The following is a 9,868-nucleotide window of genomic DNA, read 5'->3' as shown; positions in this document are numbered from 1 at the left end:
GTGAGTTGGGGAAGGGGCGTGGGAAGCGGCTGCGAGAGCTGGGTGTCTTACAAGGTGGGCCGGCCCAGGGTCGGCGTCCGGCTGAGCTCCTTGTCCCGAGGGTCTCCTTGTCCCGAGGCTGGGTGGGGGCTACTCTGTAGACTCTGGGAGAGGGAAGGGGAGGCGAAGACCGCGCGCGCCTAAGACGCCCCGGCCCGACCGAACGCGCCTGCTCTGTCTGCGGCTTCCTAACCTTGAAGCTAGACGAGTGAGGGGCGAACAAGACCCGGCCTCTACTCTCGGCCAGTATATATGTTGGCGGGCGTCGGGGGGACGGGGTAGGGTAAGTGACAGACATCAGACCAGGCAGCCAGAGTAAGTCAAACCCTGTCATTTCTTCCTCAAGAGGAGCTCGGTTCTGCCTGCCCCATCAGCCTCACTGTCACTACCTCAGTTTAGGTCTGTTGTTTGCAAACTTAGCAATAGAGTTGAGGAGAGATGCTTGCTAAAATGCGGATTCCTAGGCGCGCCGAGATCGGAACACTGGAGCTATGGAGTAGGACCCTTTTTGATTTTTTGCTGAAGCCTGCTTATTTTTCAAGCCATCCTGAGCTTTTGAAGATTGAGCAATTCTTGTGGGGGGCATTGTTAGCAGCCATTTGGAAATGAACTTCAGGGAGATGTTGTTGGAGACTTCCAGCCAGAACAGTGATATTAAGGAACTGAATACTATATGTGACATACTGCAGTTAACATATAACAATAATGACTCTCTTTTCGCCCCCTAGGAATGGGTGAATTTAAGGTCCATCGAGTACGTTTCTTTAATTATGTTCCATCAGGAATCCGCTGTGTGGCTTACAATAACCAGTCAAACAGATTGGCTGTTTCACGAACAGATGGCACTGTGGAAATTTATAACTTGTCAGCAAACTACTTTCAGGAGAAAGTAAGTCATTTGGGAGTCTGATATGCTGTTTTGATGTTAATTTCTTCTGAAGTTCAAGAAACTTGTATGTCTTTTATAATCAAACTGATTGAGTGACTTCCTAGCCCCTCTTAAGTTACTTAGAACTACCAGACTTCTGAGATCTCCTGTCTAACTGATGAGAGAAGCTCAGTTTCAATCTGTGTAATGTTGATTAGAAGGGTCCTACCTAGAAATGTGTCATCTCACTGCCTGTCATTGGAAACTGAGGTTTGCTGGATCTTTTGGCCACAGGAAGGGAAATTGTTGGTCTATCAGTCTCAACACCGTTGCAGCTTTGGTAAGCAAAATTTCCTGCAGGGAGTATCAGTACTGTTTCATTGTCAATTCAGAAAAAATGATAACACATTTTAATATCAAACTTTTTGGTGATGTGATGGCAGGAAGATGGATTCCAAAGTTCATCTGTCTGAGAGAATGTAGACCTACATGTCTACATTTGGGAGTAAAGGAGATTTAAAATTAGGTAAAATGTCCTTTGGGTGTATGCGGAGGTCTATTAGTCCTTTTTCTTCTCTTCTCCAAGGGCACTGACTAGTGATTTTCTTCGGGTGCAACATCTTAGTTCATGTTGAATGACTGTTATATACTGGGTGCTGTGATATAAATGAATAGATGGGCAAATGAGTGAATTCAGTGCCCAGCAGCCTGGTACTTGGAATTTAGGCATTCTGTAAATGTTTCTTGGTGAATGAGTGGCGAATACTGGGCACTAAGACAAATGTCAGAGGCCCTACCTTTACAGAGCTCAAAGACCAGTGGGAGAAAGATAAGTGTACAGTTTCCAACCTGTAAAATAAATACGATAAACCGAAACACAGGCGTAGAACCTTCATGGAGAATTGCCTTCCCTGAGAGGTGGGTTTAGGAAATGTGGAAAGGGATGATTTACTGAGCTCACCCCCGAAGAACTAATCAGAAGGTAAAAACTACAGGACCACCACAAATGGGTTACATTCTGTGGTATGAAGAACATGCACTGACGTGTGCTTATTGCATCCTGTGATTTTTTTTCTTTTTCTTTTTCTTTTTTTTTTGGAGACGGAGTCTTGCTCTGTCACCCAGGCTGGAGTGCAGTGGTGTGATCTTGGCTCACTGCAACCTCTGCCTCCCTCTCCTGCCTCAGCCTCCCAAGTCGCTGGGATTACAGGTGTGCACCACCATGCCTGGTTAATTTTTTTATTTTTATAGAAACGAGGTTTCACCATGTTGGCCAGCCTGATCTCGAACTCCTGACCTCAAGTGATCTGCCCACCTCAGCCTCCCAAAGTGCTGGGATTACAGGTGTGAGCCCCCATACCAGACTGATTATCTTTTTCTTGGTCTTGTACTTCTTTTTTTTTTTTTTTTTTTTTTTTAACGGTCATGGCTATATTGTGATTTTTCTGTTTGTCATTTATAACAGTTATAACTATATAATTTGTGTGTTTGTTTAATGTCTTTCTTCCATGCTGAACTTCCAGTTTTATGAGAATAGGAACCATGTCAGTGATACTCACATCTGCATTCCCACCATTTATCAAGCGCCTCATACAAAGCCACTGCTTAGTTAATGTTTGTTGAATGGATAAGTCAACCATTCTTTGCCTAGTGTTCCTTATTTTCTTTTTTTTTTTTTTTTTTGAGACGGAGTCTCGCTCTGTCACCCAGGCTGGAGTGCAGTGGCGCAATCTCGGCTCACTGCAAGCTCCGCCTCCCGGGTTCACGCCATTCTCCCGCCTCAGCCTCTCCGAGTAGCTGGGACTACAGGCGCCAGCCACCGCGCCCGGCTAATTTTTTTTTTTGTATTTTTAGTAGAGACGGGGTTTCACCGTGGTCTCGATCTCCTGACCTCGTGATCCGCCCGCCTCGGCCTCCCAAAGTGCTGGGATTACAAGCGTGAGCCACCGCGCCCGGCGTGTTCCTTATTTTCTTTTCTCCTTCATCTGTTTTCTTTATTCTTCAACAATTAATTAACTCAGGCTAGTTTCCTGCTTCCCTATATTCCCTTTCCTGCTAGATACGATTGCTTAGCTCTGTCAGTGACTCTCGGAGCAAGAAAAAATTAGTATGTTAAAGGGAAAAGAGGCAGGGCAGAGTGGCTCACACCTGTAACCCCAGCACTTTGGGAAGCCAGGGCAGGTGGATCACTTGAGCCCAGGAGTGTAAGACCACCCTGGGCAACATAGTGAGACCCCATCTCTAAAAAAATAAATAAATAAATTAGGTAGGTTGGTGTTGTATGCCCATAGTTCCAGCTACTTGGAGGGTTGAGGCGGAAGGATCGCTTGAGCTCAGGAGTTTGAGGCTACATTGAGCCAAGGTCGTGTCACTGCACTCCAGTCTGGGTGACAAAATGAGACCCTGTCTCAAAAAAAAAATAAATGTGGGCCTAATATGGTGGCTCGCTCATGGCTGTAATCCCAGCACTTTGGGAGGCCGAGGTGGGCAGATCACCTGAGGTCGGGAATTCGAGACCAGCCTGACCAACATGGAGAAACTTCGTCTTTACTAAAAATACAAAAAAAAAAAAATAGCAGGACATGGTGGCACATGCCTGTAATCCCAGCTACTCAGGATGCTAAGGCAGGAGAATCGCTTGAACCTGGGAGTTGGAGGTTGCAGTGAGCTGAGATTGCACCATTGCACTGCAGCCTGGGCAATAAGAGCGAAACTCCGTCTCCAAAAAAACAAAAAAGTGAAAGAATATGAGCATATGAGCTAGGAGTAAGGAGACCTTCATTCGCCTCATGCAATTGACTTTGGCACTTTTGGCGACCCACTTAACCTATGTATATCTTGGCCTTTTCAAGTTGAAATAGGAAAAATGATACCTACTTAGTTCCTTTTTTGTCAAGCAGGTCTAAGAATATAATGCCTTGATACGAAAACTTTGGGGTTGGGTGCAGTGGCTCACGCCTATAATCCTAGGACTTTGGGAGGCGAAGGCTCACTGCAGCCTCTGTCTCCCAGGCTCAAACAATCCTCCCCCGTCAGCCTCTGTAGTAGCTGGGACTGTAAGTGTGTGCCACCACATCCGGCTACTTTTTATATTTTTTTAGAGACAATGTCTTGCTCTGTCTTCCAGGCTGGAGTGCAGTTCACACCTTTTCTGCTGAAAATGTTTTGCTGAACTAGTCCTAGTAAAAGAAACAAATTTAACTGTATAAAAGTAATTAGAATTTGAGCTGAAAAAATGAAAATGTCATTAGGCATGATCTGGTGGCATAAAACCCCACACTAGTTATTTATGGGGAAGTTGTTTTTACCATGTTGCCTGTGACCACTCAGTACCGGTACCTGATGAATTTGTGGGAATGTTGAAAAGTTATGGTGTTTCTGCAGTTTTTCCCAGGTCATGAGTCTCGGGCTACTGAAGCTCTGTGCTGGGCAGAAGGACAGCGACTCTTTAGTGCTGGGCTCAATGGTGAGATTATGGAGTATGATTTACAGGCGTTAAACATCAAGTATGCTATGGATGCCTTTGGAGGACCTATTTGGAGCATGGCTGCCAGCCCCAGTGGCTCTCAACTTCTGGTTAGTAAGCAACTATTGGTAATTCAAACCAAAATTTTTCTTGGGCCTGCTCAAACTTTCTTCCCTGTGCTCATAGGAGAGTAATGATCTATTATGGCATGTGGCAACCCCAACTACAAGATTGGAATTGATACTGAAGATTTTAAAAATCCCTAGCATTCTTTTTGCTGCTAGTCTGGACCTTGTTGATTCATTTATGAAATGAGATGATTACATCAGTTCAACATTTCCCAAACTGTGTTCTGTGGAATTTGGAGATGTAGAGGTTTTTTTGTTTTGGTATGTTTTGTGTTTTATGGTAAATTTCATTTCAGAAATACAGCATATTTAATCCTGCTGTAAATTCACAATGCACATCGGTACATGAAGAGTTCTGAGAGTCCCTTCAGCAAGTTAACCTGTGCACCTGTGTTTCAGCACAGTGTTTCTCAAAAATTTGACCACACACTGAGACCCTTTCCATAATTACCATTAGAATGGGTGCTTCCAGATCTTTAATTCTCTGTGATGAGGCTGATTCTTTTTGATCTGCACTAATTTGCACAGTATCTTAAGGTGTTTCCATTTAGGTTATAATGTTAGTAGGTCTTTTATTTAGGCCAAGGGTCTCTAGCAGAAGTATTCTGTGAAATCCTACTTCTAATCCATGTCATATGCAGGAATGGGGCCACTAATTAGAACTCTTAATATCAGTCTGTTTTCTGTCTAGGATATGAAGGCTACTGAGAATACACTATTAGTTTCTTGATAACTAGTACATTGTTTCTCTCACAAATGATTTTTCTTTTTCAGGACAACTGATAGCTTTAAGGAGGAAGAGAGAATAGACAGTGTGCGTGTGGTGTGTTTGTGTGTGTGCACGCGCGTGTGTGTTTAGTCCTATAAAATGTTTACTATTGATCTTTTCTGTTTACTACCTCTTTCTCAAATAGGTTGGCTGTGAAGATGGATCTGTGAAACTATTTCAAATTACCCCAGACAAAATCCAGTTTGAAAGAAATTTTGATCGGCAGAAAAGTAAGGGTCATTTTTTGTGGGGCAGTAAATAGCCTTAAGAAGTTAAGTTTCTGTGCCACTGGGGATGGGATATTTTCCCATGAATCCAGGTAATATTTTATCTCTACTGGGTACAAGGAGGGTATGTGCTAAAAGCCATCCCCAGCCCAGGCTTTACCCATTGTATAGCATAGTTGTGACTGCTTGGTTAAGTAATAATATAGAAAACCAGAAATCTAAAATTGGAAAGCTAGTGTTTCTGTGGAAGTCAATTTGTTAGTTATCACTTTTATGATGTTTTAACAAGCATACGTGAAGTCTTGAACTACAATTTTGTCATTAGGAACTGTGGTTCTTTTTTTTTTTTTTTTCTAGAGGCAGAGTGTCACTCTGTCACCCATGCTGGCAGTGGCAGTGGCATGATCTCGGCTCACTGTAATCTCCGCCTCCCGGCTTCAGGTGATTCTGGTGCCTCAGCCTCCCAAGTGACTGGGATTCCAGGCATGTGCCATCATGCCCTGCTAATTTTTGTATTTTTAGTAGAGACAGGATTTCACCATGTTGGCCAGGCTGGTCTCGAACTCTTGGTCTCACTCAAGTGATCCACCTGCCTTGGCCTCAAGTGCTGGGATTACAGGCCTGAGCCACTTGGCCTGGCCAAGGAACTGTGGTTCTTAATGCTTCTGGTGCATCAAGTTGAATGAGGGAGTTTATAAACAATTGCCCATCCTTGGGCTCCACCTGGGCTGAATTGGCATTGACCCTTAAGAACAGTGGTTGGCAGACTGTTTCCATAAAGGACCAGATAGTAAACATTTTAGGCTTTGCCAAACCTACATTGTCTGCCAGCCTTATCAGTGTAGTGCAAAAGCAGCCATAGACGATACTGAAACTAATGGGCATGGCTATGCTCCAGTAAAAACTTTATTTACAAAAACAAGCAGTGGGCCTGATTTGGCCTGTGGGCCACAGTTTGGTGACCCATCTTCTAGAATAGCAACTGTCCTCTGTGTCCATTAGTAATACCCTCTGTTGATCAGATTCTTGCTTCGTTTTTAATATATCTTGGGTGCTCTTTTTTTTTTTTTCCTGAGATGGAGTCTTGCTTTGTCACCCAGGCTGGAGTGCTGTGATGTGATCTTGGCTCAATGTAACCTCTGCCTCCTGGGTTCAAGCAATTCTTCTGCCTCAGCCTCCCTAGTAGCTGGGACTACAGGTGCGTGTCACCACGCCCAGCTAGTTTTTGTGTTTTTAGTAGAGACGGGGTTTCACCATGTTGGCCAGGCTGGTCTTGAACTCCTGACCTTGTGATCCACCCACCTCGGCCTCCCAAAGCACTGGGATTACAGACATGAGCAACCGCGCCCGGCCTGGGTGTTCTTTTTCAATTACAAAGGTAATACAATGCTTTTTAAAAATCTCATACATTTTGCCAAGTATGAAATAGAAAATAGTTGTCTCAGGTGGGCACGATGGCTTACACCTGTAATCCCAGCAATTTGGGAGGCCGAGGTGGGTGGATCACTTGAGGTCAGGAGTTCGAAACCAGCGTGGCCAACATGGTGAAACCCCATCTCCATTAAAATACAAAAATCAGCTGGGCATGGTGGCAAGTGCCTGTAATCTCAGCTACTAGAGAGGCTGAGGCAGGAGAATCACTTGAACCTGGGAGGCGGAGGTTGCAGTGAGCCGAGATTGCACTACTGCACTCCAGCCTGGGTGACAGAGCAAGACTCCGTCTCAAAAAATAAAAATAAAAATAAATGAATACATAAAACGATGCTTCAGGAAGTACTATAGATGAGAGAGCTAAGATTGTAGAACACTCTAGAGATAGTTGTGGGAAGAGAGCTCAGTTACTCTTTGTATATTTAGGTGTATGTCACTTTCTTTTTTTGTTGTACAACTCCCAAGGTCGCATCCTGAGTCTCAGCTGGCATCCCTCTGGTACCCACACTGCAGCTGGTTCCATAGACTACATTAGTGTGTTTGATGTCAAATCAGGTGATTGTTTTTCTCAGTTCATTTGGGGTGTGGGTCTTGTTTGTCAGATTCACATTTCTGGGTTTTCAAAAGCTTAAGCCTTTGTCATGGTTTCATGACCTTTGTGGCCTAACATGTCATTAATCTTCTGAGATGTCCACAATGAATTTTACTCCTTTCTTGGATTACTACCACTGCTTTTAGGGGAATCTTGGATCTTCAGTAAAATACAGTGTTTTTCATTTATCATAATAAGAATTCACAATAAAATACTCTGAACTAGTACGTTCATGTACTATAAACGGTAGAATTACCTATTTATAGATCCCAGTCCTTGGTAAAAATGGGCTTCTGTCATTGAGGAACATAAGATTTTCATAGCATAATTGGTGAAACATGAGATCAGAAAAGCAGAGAACCATGATATTTTCTGTTCTTGGCCTGGAAAATTGGCTTCATAGAATCCTTCATTGATGGGGTTGATCTCAACTTGTTAGGTGGACATGTCTGTACCTCCGTCTGAGATACAGAGATAAAACAGGTTGGCTGGGCATGGTGGCTCACACCTGTAATCCCAGCACTTTGGGAGGCTGAGGTGGTGGATCACCTGAGGTCGGAAGTTCAAGACCAGCCTGACCAACATGGAGAAACCCTGTCTCTACTAAAAATACAAAATTAGCCGGGGTGGTGGTACATGCCTGTAATCCCATCTACTCAGGAGGCTGAGGCAGGAGAATCGCGCCATTGCACTCTAGCCTGGCAATAAGAGTGAAACTCTGTCTCAAAAAGAAAAAATCCCTTAAGCTTATTACAAAAAAGGAGTCCTTCTATATCTCTCTGACTCTCCTCGAGGCAACCACTTGTGACCCTTAGCTGATTCTTTTGGTATCTATCACTGCAGAACCTAGCATGCTTTTTATGCTACATTTTGATTTTTCAGCTTTAGACCATTTTTTACTGACTTCTACAACTTGCCCCTCTTTTTCTACCATCTGCCACAGGTATCCACACTCTCTCCTGATCCTCCCAGTATGGTCATATTATAACTTTGTTCAGATTAGTAGTTGATGTTTTCATTATTTTGACTATGTATATACTACTCACGTAGTCAATTTCCTTTCTTTTCCTGTATACTTATTGTTTAATAGTGTCTCTGTCTCTCTGTCTTATGATACATTCCCACATTTTTCCAGTTGCATAAATGAGATTCAAGTCCATCTGATTTTCTTTCTCCACTTTTATCTTTGTGAATAAGTCCCTCCCGGTGCCTTTTGACCCGCTCCCATCTGGCTTAGCCACCCTGGGCCTGCTGCACAACTGTGAGATCTGGAACTCTGGTTGATTTTTCCATTGTTCTTGAGATCTCCTTTGCTTCCCTATCGGATAGGATCTCCTATTTCTGTGTTACTCACTTTCTTGGTTTATCCTTTGGTGGATCCTGAGTAAGAGTGCATGAGAAAGAATTCTAGGTTGGAAATTCTTTTCCCTTAGAATTCTGAAGCCCTGGCTCCGCTGTCTTCCAGCTCCCCATATTATTAGCAAATCAGATGCCATTCTGAGAGTTATCCCTTTGTATAGGACCTGTTTTGTTTGTTTTTCCCCCAGGAGCTTTTAGGATGTTTTATCCTTACTGTTATGAAATGTAATAATTAGGTTTCCTGGTGTGTGGATCAATTGATTATTCTGGACACCTGGTAGGTTCTTTTAATCCAGTACCCATGTCCTTCAGTTCTGGGGGGAAATTCTTTTACTCTTATTTTTCATTTCTTTGTCTTTTTACTATGCTTTCTCGGACTTTGTCATTTTTATCTTCGAATCCTCTATTGAGTTTTTCATTTTTGACATTTCCAGAGTTCTTTTTTTGTTTCGTGAATCTTCTTTTTTATAGCATTCTCTTTTTGTTTCATTATACAGAAACTCTTCTCTTTCTAAGGCTATTAATAATTGTCAAGTGTTTTTCACTCTGCCTGTTTCTTCCCTGTTATTCATTTATTTGTTTCTGTTAGTCCGTTTGGCCTCTGCCTTTCACGTTAAAGGCATTCCTCATGTCTGGTGATCATCTCATCACTGCATCATGTGGCTTACTGAGCTTGGGTTTCACTGAAGAATGATCTGGCTGGACTGCTTATTTGGGGTAGCCCTGAAGCCAGAATCTTCAGATCTTTTCTTTTGTGCCAGTTATGTTCCTCAGAAATGGTTTTTCATTCTCCTGCCTGGTGAGTATTGGCCTGGCTATCAGCATTCTAAGGGGAAAAAAAGAATGGTGTTCTCAACATTCAGTGAGAAACGTTCACTTAATCCTGGTTTTTATATACTGCTTCTGCCTGATAGCCCTTCTCAGACAGCGTCTCCAGTATTCTGCTGACGTGCATTTTGGGAGCTTCCCACCTTCTTAGTCAGGGCATG

The 9,868-nt window shown here is 43.2% G+C and overlaps 1 protein-coding gene across 12 annotated transcripts in view; it reads left to right on the top strand.

Annotated features, from left to right (window-relative positions):
- UTP4 (UTP4 small subunit processome component) overlaps positions 1-9,868 on the top strand; it is a 38,853-nt gene that overhangs the window by 124 nt on the left and 28,861 nt on the right. For 5 of the 12 annotated variants that reach the window (XM_055298432.2, XM_055298428.2, XM_063611637.1 and 2 more), the window contains exons 2-5: positions 768-928; positions 4,292-4,483; positions 5,416-5,500; positions 7,394-7,483. In XM_055298432.2, coding sequence (XP_055154407.1) covers positions 770-928; positions 4,292-4,483; positions 5,416-5,500; positions 7,394-7,483 — 526 coding nt within the window. In that variant the 5' untranslated portion in view covers positions 768-769. The remainder of the gene's footprint in view (positions 1-767; positions 929-4,291; positions 4,484-5,415; positions 5,501-7,393; positions 7,484-9,868) is intronic. The other 7 variants (XM_055298433.2, XM_063611639.1, XM_063611642.1 and 4 more) reach the window with 3 other exon arrangements.

Source organism: Symphalangus syndactylus, chromosome 11 (genome assembly GCF_028878055.3).
Source record: "Symphalangus syndactylus isolate Jambi chromosome 11, NHGRI_mSymSyn1-v2.1_pri, whole genome shotgun sequence".
Lineage (NCBI taxonomy): Eukaryota > Metazoa > Chordata > Mammalia > Primates > Hylobatidae > Symphalangus > Symphalangus syndactylus.
The sequence above is the reverse complement of the archived record's forward strand: the minus strand, read 5'-3'. Positions and strand labels throughout refer to the sequence as shown.